The sequence below is a fragment of the Lonchura striata genome, chromosome 4, assembly GCF_046129695.1.
Source record: "Lonchura striata isolate bLonStr1 chromosome 4, bLonStr1.mat, whole genome shotgun sequence".
Classification (NCBI taxonomy): Eukaryota; Metazoa; Chordata; class Aves; order Passeriformes; family Estrildidae; genus Lonchura; species Lonchura striata.
Window position 1 is genome coordinate 58,723,638 of NC_134606.1, and position 20,224 is coordinate 58,743,861.

Consider the following 20,224-nt stretch of genomic DNA (forward strand, 5'->3'; position numbering starts at 1 on the left):
GGTGTGGATGACCCAGAAGGTCCTTTAATTCTTGAATTCCTGTAAATGAAAAGTTTACTTCCATTGGCTTCAAATGGAAAAGTAAGTTTTCTGGCTGTGGAAGTACAGGAAAACCAGGATTTGACATTTTGAAATAATCTTTTTCTGAATGAAAAGTGTAATGACTGCAATCCACAGCTGTAAAATATGCATGTATTCATAACATTTTTTTCCAAAAAAAGTAGTCTTGAACCTTACACATGATAGTAATTTACTGGAAAGTTGACACTTTAAATCACATGTTAGACTACAAGTGAAGAAGTTGTAGGGAAAAGTTGGCTTGACCATCAGGCTGTAGAAGATACATACCAAATAAGAGCAGAAATCCATCTTGCTTTAAACAAACCAAGGGTGGTCTCTCACTCTGCTCTGCATATTTTTAGAGTGCTGAAATAAAGGAAAGAAAGGGCTATAGCACTTTTAGAAATAATTCAAAAGAATGAAAAGAGAGTAAGACTAAGAATTACAGTGAAGTATTCCAGGGTGTTTTATTCACTTAGCACAAAGGGTAATAAGAGCAGATGCTTTCCCAGTCCTTACAATTCCTTAGCTTGTATTGATGTACATTGAAAAGAACAAAAGATAATTAATGGTCTATGAAGAGGACACTCTTAGTAGTAAGCTGGTGTCTCAGCATCCATCTTCTCATTGATCAATATTAGAAACTATAACTTCACTGGTTGCTTTATGAGGTCTTTAGAAAACGACACAGAATTATCAAGATCATAAAAAAATGTATTTCATTCTTTTGTGGCTATAGCCTCATTATTCTGCCTGAGCAAGGACACTGTGATTCTTCTATGTCACAGCCCATTCTGAAGGGAGAAAGTATTTGTGTTATTGTTCAGCTGGTGACCTGTGTAGTTTGTCTTGAGTGGAAGGGTCCTTCTCAAAGGCAGCTGGCTCATATCAAACAAGTGTCCTGCTGTTGTCCTGGCTGCATGAGCTCTGTGCCTTCCCGGGGTCCCCACAGCCTGCATGGAGCCACCAGACTGTGACTCGCCAGCCCAGCACATCCCTGGCCACGGGCTGGCAGGGCTTAAACCAGCTCAGCCTAAAGCAGCTTGGATGTGGCCAGGCACAGCAGTGTCCTGCTAATGAGCTCTGCCTTGCTCAGGGATGTGCAGGGCATGGCCCTTCCAGCTGCTGCTGCTGGGAGTGCTGTGTGCTGCTGGCCATCACCCCCCAGGGGCACACTGACCAGCTCCTGGGCTGCAGCAGGACACTGCAGCAGGACACTGCAAGCACTTGGTAACTTCTAAACACCTGAGGCATGTGGGTGGCTCCTCAGGTGGACCTAAAACATGAGCTTGGATTCATTTTTTAAATAGCTGAAGTTAGGTGATGTGAACCCCACTGCTGCCATAGCAGGATTTGGAGGGGAGAAAGCACTGATTGTCTCAGGATGAAAAAAGGGAGAGGGATGTAAAGGTAGAATTGCTAACGAGGTCTCGGCTAGACATTTTGAATAGATTGAGAGTAGCTCTGCCTTGAAGTCAAAACATACTCAGGAGAGCTGGAATTGGAGACTTGGCTCTGTTTTGAGCCAGCACTGCCCTGTAACCATGCTAAACTTTGCAGTTTTTCAGCTTTCTTTGCCTAAATAGGTTGATCAGCTCTCCAGAGCATAGGTTGGCCCTTGCTACTCTATCCCAGAACCCATCACAGTGAGGTGCTCATCTGTAGGGATGCAGGCCCTGCAGCAGTGTGGCTTATACTGCATTTAGAAAGCCAGCTCATCCTTCATCAAACTGGAAAAAAACATCCCCATCCTTCAACTGGCAATGCCAGCTCTGGGTACCTGGGCGCCTGCCCCATGCTAGGATATATGACAGATTTTGGTCTGCAGGCTTGTATGCTCAATAGATGTTGCCAGCTAACAGTGCTTGCATCCATATCTGGGGGATTTTGGGCTCCAGGCCTCACAGGTGTGAGATTACAAAGTGTGAGAAAGCAATTTCAGGCATTTTTAGAGGTTTTGAGAACATAACACCCCCAAGTCTACAGATGTTGCACACATGATGGGAAAAATACACAGAGGCTTTGGGAGATGTGCTGTTCTACTGGGTGTTGCATGGAATGGTTTAAGTGCAAAAAATACAGATAAAATATTTTCTTTCCTTTTTAAATTAAGAAACATAAAATAGCTTCTTCTACTGTTTCCTGTAGCTAGGAAGAAATGGGCCTCCAAGGACTGTGTATCTTGCCTAAGACACTGGCCTAGTACAGTTCAGCATGGTTTGAGTCAAAACACTTCTTGGGGAGAGGGTAAAAGGGTAATCCTTGGTTTCAAGGAGTCTAGGCCTTGATTTGGGTGGAGCTGACATTGCTTACAGCCAGATTAGAGAGACAAATCAGGGTTTAAGTGTAGTTTCATCTACAGAAGTTTCTGTAAATGCCCAGTGAAACCCTCTGTAACTGTGGAAAATAGAGTGTTCTCATCTAAACCCAAGATAAAACTTAGAAAAGATCTGTACTTTACTACTTTTTAGCACAGGTGTCATTTTACATCTTTAAATCACTGAAATCTGTATTGAGCTCTCTGCCTGTTCATATTACTGGAAGCAAGTTGGGTTACTCATAAGTATTAAAAGCACATATACTGTATATTTGTGTGGAGTGACAAATTACATAAGAGTAAAGTTTTCTTTCTGCACTGATTTGTTCCTTTAGAGTCAGCAATTTTATTTTGTTGCATCAGTATTTCTCCAAATTCAGTCTTTTTGACAGAACAACCTATGTTAAGGTGCTAAATGATCTCTACTTGGAGAATTTCTTATGTTCTTCTCTATTTGTTTGCATGGTTATTGTCACAATCCACTAATAAGTAGCTCAGCATGCTACTTCCTCAAGAGTCCCATTGCCTTTCCCTGTAAACAAAAGGCAAATCTTGCTGTAGTAAATTCTAAATGTGTTTCTCTGGTAATTTGTACAAAGGATATTAAGAAATCAATATACATAATAAAATAGAGCCTAAAAAGCCTCCAGACAGCTCTCTAAAACTGTGACATCTGAATTGTTCAGTGCACATGAGCAAAAGCATGCAGAAGCAAACGCATTTCAGAGCCTACCACTTTTGCTACTGCCTTCTCCAGAGAATCCTTTCATGTCTCCAGGGCATGGATCTCAGCATGCTTGAACCTAACTTTAAAGCTAAATCCTTCAAGTTTTCCCACTGGTTTGATCTAGGGAGCAATTATTGCATCAAGCAGGGCCAGCAGCTTTCAGTCTTGACCCTTGTGATTTTACTTTCCATCGACCAAGCAGAGGTGGTACAGGTGATATATAATTCAAATTTGGACAATCCTTAATAACATACCAATCTGTGAAAACAAATTTGCTGATTTTTTTTCATTTTAGCCTGAAGGACTTGCAGACAAATTTAAGCATCTCTTCATTGGAGGGTTGGAGAAGGGATCCCAAAGTGAAGAAGAAAGAAAAATTAACCTGTATGCACTTTGCTTTCTTTTCCAGGTACCTCCAGCATCTACTGTTCTTGATGTGAAACACAAATTCCACAAAGCATGTAAGTACTATGGTTACCAGGCTGGAGACGTGGTTAGAGGCCTTTCACTTAGAGAAGTTGTCAAATTTATTTTTCAGAAATCTCACACAAAAGCTGAGACTGGCCTGACAGCTCCAGAGCTCAATAAGAATCGTGTTTGAACTAAGGTTCTATTGTAGCTGTTGCAGATGGGAGAGACTGGAAGGCAAGAACTGCATAATTTATCACTGCCAGCACATGAGGGGCAGTAGTTTTTATCTTGTTTTTAACATTATATGGTGTCATTTCAAGACCAGTATTTCATTTCTTCTCCCAGTGTTATATTGGATAAACTTCAGTGACAATAGACTGCTTCAAGGTGGCCATAAACTGACCATGTGGACCAGAAAGCTGCTGTAGTGGAGAATGATCTCAGAATGATTAAATAACATCTGGATTTAGGTTAGATATACAGAAGAAATTCTTTATGGTGGCAAAGCACTGGCACAGGCTGCCCAGAGAAGCTATGGATGTCCTGTCTCTGGAAGGGTTGAAGGCCAGGTTAGATGAGGCACTGAGCAATCTGGTCTAGTGGGTGACATCTTAGATACTGAGCTTTCATTATTTTTACAAAAAAGGGTGTGTTCAACTAAAGGCTGGATGCCCTTTACAGGGAAAAAAAAAGAAATGGTTTTCAGCCACTAATATGCTTGAGTTCAGAGTACGGTAAGTAGAAAAAGCTTTATGCTTCTCCTGTGTCCTTATAATTTTATAAAACACTAAAGCTTAAGGCATCTGTGGTTGCACATGGGTTCAGTTGATGAAGTGAAAGGCTGTTAACCTGACTGCTCTAAAGTTACTTATTTTCCCTCCTTGTAAGGGCTTGTAAAATACAAAATGGCAAAAGTTCAAAAGCCACACTGCTGAATATGAAAAAATCGAGTGAAGAAGTTTTAATATTTCAATAAGAGTATGTCCTCCCATTAGTTTGTCAAATGCAACGCACTTCTTCCTAGAATCTCTTAAGTCAATTGAAACTGGATTTATATTGATGCAGTTTAAATCAGTTGGAGAACACTGGCAATGAGGTTTATGCCAACATAACTGTAATGAGGTTTTTAATGGATTTGGGCTAAAAATATGTGAGATTGTGCATAAGCCATTTTAATGGAAGCTGTTTTGATATTAAGAAGCATCTTACTCCTCAAGTGCCCCCAGTGATGTAAGTATTGCTGAGTATAAAGTAAGACAGTAAACATACAACAAAGCATAGTATACATCACGAACCAAACCTCTGTCTGTACAGCACATGGAAGGGCTGGCAAGTGCCTTCAATGCTTTTTAAGTTCTCATTTTTTATGTTAATTCATCCCATTCCCGGGAGTACACTGTATCAGTGTCCCATGTCCCTTCTCTGTTCAGCTCACTGCTTTGATCTCTTTTCCGGTTCAGCGTGGATGTTGCTGTCTCATGAGGTTCCCCCACTCTGCTCCTCCTTTCCCAGTTGCAAAGATCAAACCTTCACTTTTTTCTCTTTGTATAGTTTGTGGGATGACAGCTAATAGAATACAGTTCTCTTAGGCAAGGGCTGAGAAGGGGCTGAAGCTGATCTGTGGTGCCTTTGGTTAGCATGCTATTTTGTACCAGCTCATGCATTCATTTGTCATTTTGTGTGTGCCAGACTCATATGTTCCCCTATAATCTCTCACTAAAACACATTCCTACGCACACCCCCTTACAGTCTCCCTGTCTGCATACATTCTCCTTTGATCACCCATGCAATTAAGCTTTCTCCTCAGCTGGTGTCTTGTCAGCCCTTCAGTGAAAGGAACCCCTGTGCAGCAATTTCACAAGAATCATCTCTGTCACAGATCAGGTTTTGCTGCCTGATTCAAGAAAGAAGGAAAGAGACTGAATTATGAATTGGAGAACAAGCTGTTAGTCACTAAAATAAAAGAAATGAGATGCAAGTGACACTTGCCATCTTACTGATAAGTAGTTTCTAAGTTAGTCAAATATTAGTTTGGATGTGTGTTTATACAAAAGGCAGAACATGGATTTAGAAGTCCAGGAACTCTGAAGTACTCCTCAGCCCTCACTTCAGCAAAACGGTTTCTACTGAAACAACCCCAGAAAAGCCTAACCTTGTGCTTTTTGTGGTGCTGAGTTCAGGGGGGCAATCCCAGTTTTATCACTGGAGGTTCAGGGATCTTAGTGGAGAATAACCATTTAAGACAAAGTGCTAGTTTCATGAGCATTCAAAGGCCTTGTCCAGACTGAAGCTGTTTTCAGTCATTCCCTGGCTGCAGTAGCCACTGCCCATGGGAGGGACAGGCAGCACCAGCTGGAGTCAGCCCAGAACAGCAGGTTCCCTGCTGCAGCCCCCTCCAGCCAGCAGCTCCACAGGGGCTTTATGTAACAGATGTTAGAGCCAGGCTGTCATGCTTAATAGCAAACATCACACCTGCCCACCATGGATCTGTCTAATACTTTTTAAACCTACTTACAGTTTTGACCTGAGCAAAATCCTCTGGGAAGGAGTTCCACAGTAAAAGCATGTTGTGGAAAAACGTCCACAGATCTACAGCTTGATGTTTTGTGCCTGAGATTGAGTGGCAGCTGAGTGTCAGGGTGTCACTGGCCCTCATGCTGAGCTGTCTGAGGTATGGCTCTCAATCAAAATGGTGCTGTGCATGAGGAGACTTTTCTAGAATTTTCCTCATTCCCTTGGCTAGCTGGCAGAGATGGAACCAAGCCAAAAACAGAATGTATAAGAAAAAAGACTCTTGACCCATTTTCTCAGTTGCTTATAATGAGTTAGATACCTGGCATTTTCTTTATCTATACAGATTATGTTTTCAATAGAGAAAGAAATATCTTGTAGGCTAAACTTCCTGAGCTCTTGTCCTTAGCAATAACTTTTCACCTTTAATTTATTTTTATCTTTACAAAATGTATTGGACTGCTGGGGGAGGAAATCTTACAGATAGAAAATGAAAAACTGTAATAATAATGCTAATTCAAGTATCACATAACTAAAATAAAATACTCCTAGAACACATAATATATAATATATTGGAGTCAGTGATCATTAAATATTTTCAAGGTTACTGCATGAAAGTTGCTGAAAAAGCTCTTGAAAGAAGAGGAAGAAGTGAAAGGAAAGGAGGAAATAAGATCTCAGCAGTGTTATTACAAACTGATAGAGGCAACCTCCTGCTCAAGGGAAATAGCACAGCTGCAGCAACATTTTGAAGCCAGAAGCGTGAGCATAGGGAGGCCAGAAATTGCCCTCTAGGCAGAAGGAGCAGGCAGGAAAGGGAGGAAGCCTGGTGATGGGTGGAAGGAAAAAGGGAAGTCCAAGAGATAACTGAAAATATCATGTCAAGGGTATCCTGGTCCACAGAGGGAAATAAAGGGCTCAAGGAATAAGGAACATCTAAGCTAATAGAAGTTATATAGGGCATTTAAAATAAGCAATTCCAATGAAAGCAAATCATAAAGACAGGAATTGTCAGTAGATGGCACTCAAGAATAAACAGCATAGTTTCTGAACAATATGAAACTTTAGAACCCTGCTATACCATCTTGTAACTGCTCCTTACAGGTATTTCTATAGTGATCCTGGGAGCCATGTTCCCTGGAATGCAACTGAAATGTTTTCTGTTGGTTCTCTCTAGAGAGAGGACAAGGAAAAAGTGCAATTCCTTTTTCAGGATGGGGCCAATCTCTCTTTCAGCCTCCTCCCTACAGTAGGGCAGTGTGTTAGGTGTCATCTGCCAGGTTTTACCTACTGCTGTCATCCTGCATGTGTCCCAGAAGCCACAGGAAAACTGGCAGATCCCATCAGCCAGTAGTACTCAGCTCAGGCAGTAGTGCAGCATTTTAAAATCAGGTTCTCGTTCACCTAGAACCCTGAAGCAGATCTTCAAAACACTGAACAGTGGAAACTGAGCTGACAGGGTGAAGAGCAAGGAGGAGAATCTCTCATTACTTAAAAATCACAAGGCAGGCTTTGTGAGCACAGCTCAAGGCACAAGAAGTACTAAAAATAATTCTTTAGTGGAGGAAGTCCTCTTTCTTTACTCCTTTCTAAAAAGGCTGCTAAGGGTTTTCATGCTCTGAATGTGAAACTTTTCCGGTTTTCATGACACCTGAGCAGGCAGGTGCACCTAGTAGCAGGATTTCAATAGCAATGACATCAGAAATGACTGGTTTTGCCAGGCCTGTGCTGACACACGAGCGAGATGCAGAGCTGTTGCTGGAAAGGATGACTGTACTGCATCACGTAATTCCCTTCTGGAGGCCAGCTGTGATGTTAAACTGCAAGGCTCAGAGAGGTGAGAAAGGATGCTGTGGGGATTAGTCATTAAGAGAAGTACCAGGGAGAGCAGTGACTGCTAAGCCAGTCCTTGCCCACCGGCTCTGTATAATCAGGACTGCCTGATTATACACAGTCCTGCTGAGAACCTGCAGTTCCTCTGATTTCTCCACACTGTCTATTACAGCTGGATTCTCAGGTAGCAGAAAGTTAATGAAATCTGTCAATTTTGATGCCTGGAGAGACTCACGTGCCTGATGAATACATCTGCTGGGGACTCAGAGAAGCTGAATTATGCTATTTATGGCTCAGCAAAGCTGACTTCATAGTCTTGGCCTGTCAATCAGCCATGTGTTTCACAAACCAAAGAGACCCAAATAAGTTATTTCTAGGGCACAGAGCCTTCCAGAGGGATCTTTCTTCTGTCCTATATTAGGAGATCAGGCTTTGAGAAAGCCAAAATGTTTGAAAGAGGGCAATGATCTGATCCCACCATGAGTTGCCTTGAGCTGGATGCACTCCCTGGACAGAAAGGCAGCTACAAAGTCTATAGCTTTTATCAGATCTCAAACTCCTTCTTCCCTGATTGTGTCCTAAGTAGCTCACACTAGCCCAGAATCCATATATGAAGGAGTTTTCCAAAGGACAGACAATATCCTGCTGTGCAGTGTCTGATTGCAGAGCTCAGAGTCCCAGCATTACCTCCCCAGTATGGATTCTCAGAGCACATTGGGTTGGCAGTCACATCCAGCTATTGTTTTTGATAAATTCTCCCCTCTCTGCATTCATAACAACTCAATTGGAAATCACACAATGAAGGCGACTCGCTGGGGATGGCCAGTTATTACAAACGGGCCCTAAGAACTACAGTGATTTCATCAGTGTAAATTGCTCATTCATCTGTGTTGACTTTGTAAATGGAAATTACTAGATTAGGAGGAAACATGGCATTTATTTCATCCTATATTTATAATTTATTTTTCTTTTGTCTTAGTCACACAGCAGAGATCAATAGGATGCTAGCTCCTGATGAATTTCAGTATCCCTCAAATGACACAATTCTAAGATCTTTTTACTTCTCGATGCCTGTCAGTACAACCCAGTTCATTAGAACCCCCTTGAATTTCTTGTTACTGCCACAGTGAGGTTTGTATCTTCTGAAATTCTTTACTTTTTCCTTCCCAGCTCTAAGCACAAAGAAAGCAATTGGTCCTGGCACAAAACTCAAACTGGTTGTTAACCTCTTCCTTCCCAGCTCACAATCAGAGGTCTCATCCATGAGTAAATTGCTTCTTGCCTGTGCAGCACGTGCCTATCAGACTTCTTGCCTGAGGATGGGACTTTAGTCACAAGACCAGCCCATCCAGTAACTTCATCTCTATCCTGTGCAGAGAGGAGCATCAGGAGGGTAACCTCCTCTCAGCTTATTTGTGACATATCTGTGCAAATCTCTCTATACAAAATACAGGAGTCTGTCTCCTGATGCAGATTCATGTGACCTGAATTGATGGCTTGGCTGTCAAAAAAATTGCAACCCTCCTGTGGAAGCTGGGATTTTTTTTCTTTCCTTTGCAACAGCCAGTTACGAAATGAGAATGGCATCATTGACCTAACACTGTTAAAAGAAAGGAGAAGCCAAACTGAGTTAACCTCATGATTTTAATCCTCAAAGTGAATGAAGGTTTATCTTATACTCAGGCACCACACATTCCACACCATTCTGTGTTGGAATTACAGAAGAAATTATTCTGGCCATTTTCCAAAGGGACAAACAATTCATGGAGCCCATGGCATACACCCTCCAGAAGGTTCTGTGCATTTCCAGACACTATTGTGCATCCTGATATGTGCTTATAAGCCTCCCATTCAAGCCTAGCTCCTATCTCTTGACACTGCTAAGGCCCATATTCTGCATTTGGACATTTCTAGGTGGGCTGGTGAGATAACAACAGTGAGAGCGAGTACCAGACCAGGTACCTGCAGTTCATTTCTCTGCTGAGCACTTGAATCTCATTATAAGCTGTGGAGAAAGAGATACTAAAGCAGTCTGAAAAGCATCTGATCAGGTATCCATGATATTTTGCTTTCTGAAATGCATACACAGTTGCAAAAATATTTTATTATTGACTTTGAAATCTGTGGTGGAGGTTTGGCTCGCCAAGCTGATTTAGAAGTGGGGCACAGAAAACTGTAAACAAGACTTTCAGACAGATGTTTAAAGCATTCTGGTCTTCAAAAGATAATCATGAAAGCCAGAAGGCCCCCTGGGACTTTTGAAGTCTCCTGATTAAAACTGAAATGGATGTGATGTTTAAGATTTAGGTCTTTAAGGCTTGACCAATGGCAGTCATGCTATTGACAGGGGTGAGTTGTGTGCTAGACACTTTCTTCCTTTTAAGCTTCATTTTCTCATCTAAAAAATAAGAATAATTAACCTGACTTTCATCCACATTGGGATCTTTTGTCTCTTTTGGCTGTGATCCCATAAGAAACACTTGGGACAAAGAATGACCTATTGAACCAGAAGGAATAAGGTGTCTAAAACACAAAAGCCAGGATTCATTAAAGCCTTATAGAAATAAGATGACCTTCAAAAAAACAGCAATATTTAAATCAGCAATGGAAAAAGTGAAGATCATCTCAAGAAGTTTAATGAAAATCCACATTATTTCTTTTTTTTTTTTTTTTTTTTTTTTTTTTGGCAGCTGCTGCATCTGATTTTATTGCATTTCAGTAGCAGGATTACAGATATCATTTCAGATGAGTAACATAATAAAAGAAAAGGCAGAAAATCTATTGAGATGTAGCTTGAAGCAGAACTGTCCCCCTCTGCTCTCTGGGATATTGTTCCCAGCTGAGATTTACAGGGCTCCAACAATGCATCACAAATTACATCCTATGTAAACAATTGGAGAACAAATGTGGGATACTATTTAAATGCCTCATTAAGAAAAGGAAATTTCATAGCTAGATTATTTTCTTTTCTTTACTTTACAGTAGATTTAATTGACAGATCTAGATGAAAAACATCCAAATTTGTTTACTACAATTGCCTATTATTATTTACAATATGTCTTCTATTAGTGACAATGTCACAACTGAAAAATTGGAATAGGAGGCCTTATAGAAGTAATCCAGGCCCTAGGAATATCTAGTCTTGAGGAATTAAAGCCTACTCAACTGTTAAGAGGAGATGCCAACGTAGTTTTGGATTTAAAACTGCTCCTACATCAATTTAAACTCAGATATTAATGGTTTTTGTCTGAAGAACAAACTCATTTCCAGTGTTCACCAGCAGACTCGTGGGCTTAATGTTCATTCAAGGAACTCAGGAGGCTAAAAGTCCCAGTGGGCCTTCATTAGTGTGAAAAGAACCTCATGTCCATTAATGAGACAGATATCTGTTGATTAAGGCAGGGTCAAGGTCACCTGAGGCTGCAAATGTGCTCTGCATCTACATCAAGTTTTTCACAAGCGTCCCTGCAGTTTTGAACACCGAAGCTGGCACATGCTGCTGTTAACACTTTACCAAAAGGTCCAACAGCTTCTCTTACAAAGAGCTGCTTGGAATGGATGTGTATGAAATGTTCCAGGAATTCTTGTCAAAGACAGCCAACACGCACTGGATAGCAGGAGAGGAAGTGAATCTCCCTTGCCAGAGTGAGAGGAACCTACCTCCTTGAAAGAGCTGTGAGAACAAGAGAAATAAATGACAAGTCCTATGGTGTCATCTCTGATGGACAAGCTAGAGAAGAGGCAGCAGCTTCAGGTTCTAAATTCAGACTTTCCTCCAGGTCTTTTCTTCCTCATGGATTCCCTTCGATGTGCCTTTGCATCCCCTCCCTTCTGTGGGGCCAAGAGATGCGATGTAACAAGTAGCTGCAATTCTAGGGGTAGGGTCAGGTGAGCATGAGAGCAAGGGGGGCTGTTCAGAATTTCATGTGAAAGATCTCACCCTGTGATAGTGGTTTGTTTTGTGTTTGTTTAGATGCATATTTACAATTTATTTCTGTCTTTCTTTTCTTATTTGTGCATGGTGGGAAAGAAACTCTTAAGAACAACCAAAATAAGAAAGCTTTCAAACAAAATTTGGTATTTACAACTGTTCCAATTTAATGAAAGCAATGCATCAAAGACAAGAAGGTGAACAAATGATTCACAGTAAAAATAATGTAGCAGAGTTTTTCCTCTTTCTAAATTGTCCCCAGTCGCAATGATATTGAATATATTTGCTGTGGAAAATTACTCACTGCTGAAACAAATGATGTGTGAGTCATACTGGAACAACATATGTTCCTCTGGTTTAAATACATACTAGTGGAAGGCAATATTTTTTTATGTTCTGCCATTAGGCTGCAAGTTCAAAGTGCACAAACAGTTTGGATGAGCTGTGTCTAACACCTTTACAGAGGAGAAGCAGTAGAGGTGCTCAAAGGCCACGAAGTGTTTGACATATAGATTGGAATGAAATATCCTCCCTCAGATATTAGAATGAAAACTCACCAAGCAGTATCACCACAGTCAAGTCCCTTATGGGCTGTGTCTGTAAAGATGTGCAAAAGTACTTTGCAACTTTTAGGTTGGAAAAGGCCTCTGAGCTCATTGCATCCAGCCTGTGACTGATCACCACCTCGTCAACTAGACCACAGCATCGAGCACCATGTTCTATTGTTTCTTGAACACCTCCAGGGATGGTGACTCCACCACCTTCCTGGGCAGTCCATTCCAATGTTTAGAACACATTCCATGAAGAAATTCTTCCTGATGTCCAGCCTGAACCTCCCCTAGCTTAGCTTTAGGATATGTCCTCTCATCCTGACACTGGCTGACTGGGAGAGAAGCTTGACCCCCACCTTCCTACCACCTCTTTCAGGGAGTTGTAGAGAGTGATAAGGTCCCCTCAAGCCTCATAGCAGTGCTTCTGAGGCACAAAAGCTTTTCCATAACCTAAGTAAAGTAGTGGGATGGGGGAATTACACCAGCCCTAATAAGCTTCTCCCAGGAAGGACAGTGGAACATGGCAGCCTCTTGCTCCCATGCTCGTGTCTGATCTGCAGCCAGAGCAGGGCAGATCTCTGCTGCCTTTTTCTCACTGCTCCTGGAGAAATAAGAGTTTAGCCCTGTTCTTAGTGGGGATTAATTTTAGTGTGGTGAATTTACCAATGAATTTATGAGAAGTTAATTTGTTCTGAGGATGAAATTGTGTCAATTCAAATGTACTCAGTTAATTGTTGATGGCATTGTTGTGGCCATTAGATACAAAACCCACATTGCTTTGGGGGTCAGCAAGGGAAGGCATCCTGATTAGCTTAGTGGCTGGAGAGAGCAATATCCCCTGGATAGTCAATATTAAAGAAAATTATACTTAATTAGCATACTTTATTAGCTAATTGACTGTGGAATGCTTTTAAAGAAACAGCTAGAGCCTGGGGTAGGAGTCTTCCCAGTACATCAGCAGGGAAGGCACAAATGAGCTTTTGAGCCATCTTTCCTGTATCAGCTGTGATTGCTGGACCACTGTGTACTTTCTGATACTGGAATATAAAACCAGCAGGGCCTCAGTCCTGCTGTAACCTTTTCTGGCACCAGAGTACCAGAGTGTGTTCAGGCAGCATGCAAACAGCACTGGGTTGGAACACTGACCTCACCAGTTGTCTGCTCTCTGTCCCTCTTGCAGCTCTGTGGAGAGCTGCTACCTAAATGTACTCAGCAGCCATGCTGATAGCAGCAGTAGCCACACCAGAGCTTTCTGAAGTGAGGGAGCACTGACCTGTGTTATCAGTGCCCTGGAGCACAGCAGATCTACGACACTTCAAGGCACAGCACTGTTTGTTCCCTCAGAATTTGGCACGGGATGAGCATGAACAAATATATTAAAAGGAACAGGCCTAAATAGCTTACTGCCTGTGTTTCCTGAGACCATGAGGGTGGAAAGATACCTGTGTTTAAATGTTTAAATGCTCTGCTTTGCTGCCAGTGAAAACCTTGTCTGGGCTGGCAACTTCACACCAGCAGAGATAGTTAAGCATTTTTGGATTGGGATAGACAACAAGTGATTCCATAAACCACCAAGTATTAAGCTGTATTTTTAGAAATCCCATGCCAAAATATGGACAAGGAAGGATCTTTTTCAGCCCTGAAACACATACTTAATTTGGCAAATGTATGTTCCTTAATGTGCAATTTCTCAGGTTTGTGTTGCCTTCATGTGAAGGCTTCACTGACAGAGGTTATCTTTAGGAAGAGAGTCCTGCTCAAGTTCTCACATTCCCTGATACCTGAAAAATTATCTTTGTTATGCTTTCCAGACTGGAGAGGGTAGAGATGGGAGACTCAAAGGCAAAGACAACTACCAGAATACAGATCCTCACTTGGCAGAAATTACTCATCTCTCTTTTAATTTGGGCTGGCATTTCAGAACACAATTGTCTGCGAATACAAAGCAACCCCAGTTGCATGGGAGCCCTGGTCCAAAGAGTGCCTGAAGCCCTTAGGCAGAGCCCAGCTGCACTGACCAGCCCCTGCCACCCTGCAGTGTGTGACTGTGCCACAGTCCAGCCCTGCAATGGCACTGCCCCGTGGGGGTCACACTGCTGTCCCTGCCTGCTCTCTACCTCCTCACCTCCTTGCATTGATGAAGGGCAGTCGTCCACTGGAAATCTCCTTCCAACTCCAGGCTTGTCAGAGCACCTATTTTCTTGTTTCTTTGTATTCTGGTCTGTGGCTGTTATTAATGAAATAGAAGGTGAGCCTCATTCCCTTTCCCTTCCTTTGCCCACGCACATTAATTTAAATGCAAATTCACTCAGAAAGATCAAAATTAATTATGCTTTCTGCAGCAGGCTACATGGAAAATGGAAATACACAGGGCTGGCTTTTCCCTTTTCTCCTTGATTTTTTGGAAGTGCAAAGGAAAAACAATGTAGAAAAATATTAACTTATGTATCTAAATGTTGCATGCTTGGTTGTTTTTTTTCCTGATGTTTTTTGCTTGTCTGAAATTCCACACTTGCTTTCATTTGCAGACTGTTTAAGAAGAAATATTGAAAGGTTAATCTGTCACTGACATAAATTGACATCCAAATGACAAATAATATTTTGTTTACCACTAATAAAAATCAATCTCCATTAGAAAAACTATGCTGACTCTTAAGAAATTTGTCCATTATTGCCTGATCAGAATATAGCTCAAATATGAGACTTTTTTTTTTTTCCCAGTGGAGGAAAAAAACTGCATGGGAGGAATGTTCTGTTCCTCAACAAGTTCAGGCATTTATATAAGTTTTTTTAATGAAAATGCAGTCAAGTAAATTTGTGACTCAAGGTGCAGTGCTGAGTCCTACAGGCTGGAGCTCCACATCTGGGCACAGTCACAATAGCTGTATTGCTCCCAGGTACCAACATATGCACAGGGCTATCCTTTTTTGCCAGATCCTGGGAAAAGAAAAGTAAAATTCTGATAGCTTTTTTAAGGGGAATGGGTGTAGGAATTATGTGCATTTTGCTATAGAGACATTAGGTATGCTCTGAGAAACCTTCTGGACCAATCTCTTGTGAGGCTTCAGTGCAGCTGCCAGGGTGACTGTTACATGATTTTATGTACGAAAAATAGGTGGTCACAGATTTTAAACACTTAAGGCCAATGGGAATAATGAAATGAACAGGTAAACTGGAAGCATTTAGCCAGATATTCAGTCAAGCTGGTGTTTACTTGCTTAGTAATCTGCGGGAAGTGCTGGCTTTGGCCAATGTGTCTGGAGACATCAGTTCACCCAGCTCACTGCCTGCTCTCTCTCTGCCAGCAGTGTGGTTGTAGCTTGATCAAGTCAAGTACTGCAAAAACCAGAGGAAAGAAATGGATGCTTATGATCAAATAGCTAATTTTTCAAATTCCACACGCCATTAAGAAAGTGCTTTTTTGTGTCCCCATAGCAACTAGAGTTCAAGGTGCCTTTGTAAAACACATGGCCAAAGATCTTCCCTGGAAGGCTTACAAATGAAACAAATCAGAGAGAATATTCAGAGAAAAAAGCTGAAAAAGAAAACGGATTTAATCCCCAGCTATGAAGCCATTAAAAACAGCATCCATTTCACTACTCTGCTGAGATTTTACTGGATCTTCTCTTTCCACTAACTTCCCATAAAAACGTGGATCTAGCTTAAGATCTGCTCCTGCTCTTTAAATATTCTGATATACCCTCTCAAAGGTCTTTCTACCAGGAAAACACAGCCTAGGTGAATGATTCTGGATCCAGAAAGTGCCCTCCCAAGGTCAGCCCTGTGCCCCAAAGATTTATCAAGAGGTGGAAGCAGCACACAGTTGGTAGCCTGACCCTTGTGAGCCCAGCTGGGCTCAGGAGCTCAGTCTGGTGTCGACTTAATGGCACCTGGAGGGGGCCTGGTCAGAGCTGATCTCTGCACTAGCCTTGGAAAACAGACCCAGGTGACTGTGCTGGCACTTAGTGTGTCAAAACATCTCTTGGCCTGCAGCCAAAGAGGGCCTTTTGAGAGGGGCCATGGGAAGAAATGCTGTGGCCCTGCTTGCCCCAGGCTTGCTGCTGAGAGCTGCAATTCCTCAAGTGGGCTGATCGTTCAGGTTGCAGCTCTCAGCAGCTGCCATTTATTACAGGGGAGGCAAGCACAGTAAGTAATCACTTCAGGTATTTTCTCTCTTGATCTTGTGGCCGAGCTTAGTTTTACTATGGTTTCTTTTGTGTGCTTTGCTTTCTGCCATCATGCTCAGGAATCACTCAAGTGCAATGTTAGCACAATAAATCACTGTCTTGGTTCGACAAGACAGGAGTCTGCAAAGGAGGGCTAAATCCTCCTGTGCAATGGAGAAGGTAAACCCCCTCCCTCCGAATTACTAGGAGTTTTAAATCAAAAGGCTCTCAGGCAAAAATATGGGAATGGGAGTAACAATTCTTTACTAGGAGAAAACTAGACAACAATTTAAAAAGGCAAATGCAATCGGTACAAACAAAACCAGTGAAAAAGTCCACAACCTGAGGATTTGGGGTGCCAGTAGCAGTCCTGCTGGGACGATTGCTCCCCTTGCAGTGGATGATGAACTGCAGCTGCAGTGGTGATCTTTAGAAGGGTATAGTTTTCCTCTGAAGATCTGGTGGCAGTGGGGCTGGTCTTCCTCTGTGCCGGGGTTGCCTCCGAGCTCTGCCACCGTCGCCTCAGCGCGCTCCGGCTGCTTCGCTGCGAGTGCCGCCGAAAAGAGCTGCTTCTCTGGCAATCCCCCAAAGTAAAGAGCTGCTCTGTCCCCAAAAAGGTACCCCCTTATGCCATAAAGGAGTGCTTGGCCTCCCCCTCTGGGTGGAACCCCTCACAATGGGATGGTGTTACATTTACTAGCCCGGCAGTGAGTCAGTCAATAGTGTATAAACAAACCATTGCCTCTACGGGGCAGACCATTGTCTTTGGGAGAGATAACAAACCTGCCCAACCTCCGACAGATGGCAAATAGAATACAAGCTTATCTTACAACCCAGGACAATCACACAGCTTTTTTTTTTCCAAATAGAAGCAGAAAGCAATAGCTTTGCGTCATTTCAGCATCCTGCTTTTCCTGCTGTTGGCTCAGTGAAGAAAAAGTAGACAAACTTCAGCCCTGCAAAGGCTGTGGTTGCTAGCATGGTAATGTCTCTATCCTTGTTTTCCCAGAAGTGTTCCTGGGAACACTCAGACAGAGAGGCTGCAACTAAGGGAGACAACAGCATGGCCACTGTCTGAGGTCACAGACAAGGGACAGCTGTATTTGTTCAGTGTTTACTTGTCAAGGAAAGATCTCAGCAAGTTTTAAGATCATCTACCTGTCTCTATAAATTATGCACAAAGCCAGAACAGCCACACATATTAAAATGTGAATCTTTCCTAGCAAAGTCTTCTTATTGCTACATGGGTACCAAACCTGCTGTCTGGTTAAGGTGGTGGGATGCATTTCAGCCATGCTCAGTTCACATGAGAGGTGCTGTTACACTTCTCAGCTCATGTGCAACATTTTTGTGATCAGATAAAGGAGTTTGGTGCCACGGTGGTTCCTTAGAATTTCCACTATTTCTGCAAATTTAAACAACATGCTGCTGATGATTGATTATAGCAATTTTGTTGTTCATATCACCCTATTCATATCACAGCAGGTATTGTTTGTAATTATTAAGGCTATTTATTATTAGAGATGCATGGGTGGTGAAATACAATGAGAAGCAAACAATTTAACTGGTAATAAAATTAGCTGATGATGGGAAGTCAATCTGCTAATTATCTCCAAATTGTGTCTGTCAGTTGTGTTTTGCATTTCTTAGACTCCTCTCTCCCCAGCAGAATAGCTTTTGCAGGTTTGCATTCTAAGGAACACACCGAATTCCCCAGCAAGGGAGTTCTTCATCACGTTACCTTTGTTCTCATACAGGCTCACATAACTTCATAAATACTTTGTGACAAATGGGCATTTCACTGTGCAATTACTGCAGAGCAGACAGTGCAATAATATTTTTGTAGAAGATTCTTTACGAAACTTAATAAAAATTAGGTCAATTCCTTCAATTTCACAACTATTGAAAACTAGCAAATATTTAGATTGTTTAGCTGTTAAATTTTCATAACATCTTGTGATATTTAAGTGGTGGAGCACACGTTAAGGCCAGTTTGTGTCATGTGGATAGAGCACCTTTGGACGGTGTTAAAGCTGCATAGGGCCTTTTGTTACTGTTCTTGCTTCCTAGGACTGTCTGATTAGCTGATTCATTTACTAGGATTCTAGTATACAGGCAGTGAAAAAAACCCACCATGTTGGCGGCAGGACCAGCAGGAATTGGTTTTCTGTGCATTTCTGCTCAGCGGTATTGGCAGCTGGGCATGGCCCTGAAGCTGTCGTTTTAGCTGGTATTTGTATGGTTGTTTGACAGCACTAAATCTCCTTTTTATAGCCAATATTAATAGGTAATCCCATAGCTGGCTATGTGAAAATAAAAGGTGGCTGTCCATTTTTATGTGTCCTATCAGTTTGCTTATATTTTAATTTCTCTTTTAAATATGGACAGGTACAACAAAAAAACCAAACAAAATTAAATATTTTTCCTCAGGTCCATTTTTTAAAAGAGGTTATTAAAGGTAAACATTGAGCTTCTTTCCAAACAAATACCATCCTGTTTAGGAAAATTATGATGCCTTAAACATTATAGAATTAAAATATTTTAGGAAGTTTTTAAAAATAAATGTATGGATTTTTTAAAATGCAAAGTTGGAACAAATTCCTGCTAGAGAAGATGGAATATGGTCAAAGACTTAAGACCTGTCATTACTGCTTACACTTCCAGACTAATGGAACCTGTACACATAGATATAACTTTGCCTGAATCATAAGAGAATTGTAACACACAGTGTTATGGTATGTTTATGTCTTTAATAACTCACAGAACTGTAGAACAGTTTGGGTTGAAACAGATAATGAGAGATCTTCTAGTCCAGCCCCTCTGGCATGATCAGGGACATCCTCAGCTGAATCAGGTTGCTCAGTGAAGAAGAATGATGTCCTTTAAATGCAAGGAATTTGTGAATGACTTTTCAGCTGCTGAATGGACAAAGCTTTCAGGTGCCAACATGCCTGCAGTTGGGGAGTGACCATATTGAGGTCTGAGGCAAACAGCCTTCCAGAGAAGGATAAGCCAGCAGACTAGAAGTAATTAAACAGAGATGGAAAACTAGGAAGACATTTCAAAAGCTATCCAATGATGCTACAAAGAGAGGAACCAAAGATGTTTTATATAAATGCTAGAAATGTAATAGATGTGGAGGAACTACAATATTGACTAAACATTAGAGGATATAATATTGGCTAAACAGATCTGTGGTTTGAACCACCATGGCCACTCTTACTCTCTGGATAGTCTGTAGCTGCTTTTCCAAGTCAAAGACAGTCTGGGATATAAGTGAGCTGAAATATTATCTTTAGAACTTTGTTAGAAGAGTGAAATTCATATCCAAACCCATAAACCCTGCATAAGGGATCTGAACAGCTCTGCTAACCACAAGGATTATACAGAAACTGTGACCTGCTGTGGCTGAGCTCTGATGCACTGTCACAATGTCAGAAAGTAAATATTAATACATGCCTGATCTTAGATGCAACAGGAGTTACAAGATAAACTTCTATCACTCATGGTTGTGGATTGCCATTAATCTCTGCAGGAGGCAGCAATGGAAAACGTTAATAAGAAAAGATGGGAATTATACACTGCTAAAACCCCCCCAAAACAACCCTGCAAAAAAGAAACCTTTCAGCTTTAGACTGGAAGCAAGGGGAGCTCTGCCAGGTGTGGGAGTGCAGAGAAGCCTTCAAGAGCTGCCCAGATCTGCAGCTGTTCCTCTGC

The 20,224-nt window shown here is 41.7% G+C and overlaps 1 protein-coding gene across 1 annotated transcript in view; it reads left to right on the top strand.

Moving 5' to 3' along the window:
- The window catches only part of TECRL (trans-2,3-enoyl-CoA reductase like), a 55,549-nt gene that overhangs the window by 10,073 nt on the left and 25,252 nt on the right, over positions 1–20,224 (top strand). Inside the window, exon 2 of the mRNA XM_021549292.3 lies at positions 3,514–3,565. Within this exon, the coding sequence (XP_021404967.1) occupies positions 3,514–3,565 (52 nt within the window). The remainder of the gene's footprint in view (positions 1–3,513; positions 3,566–20,224) is intronic.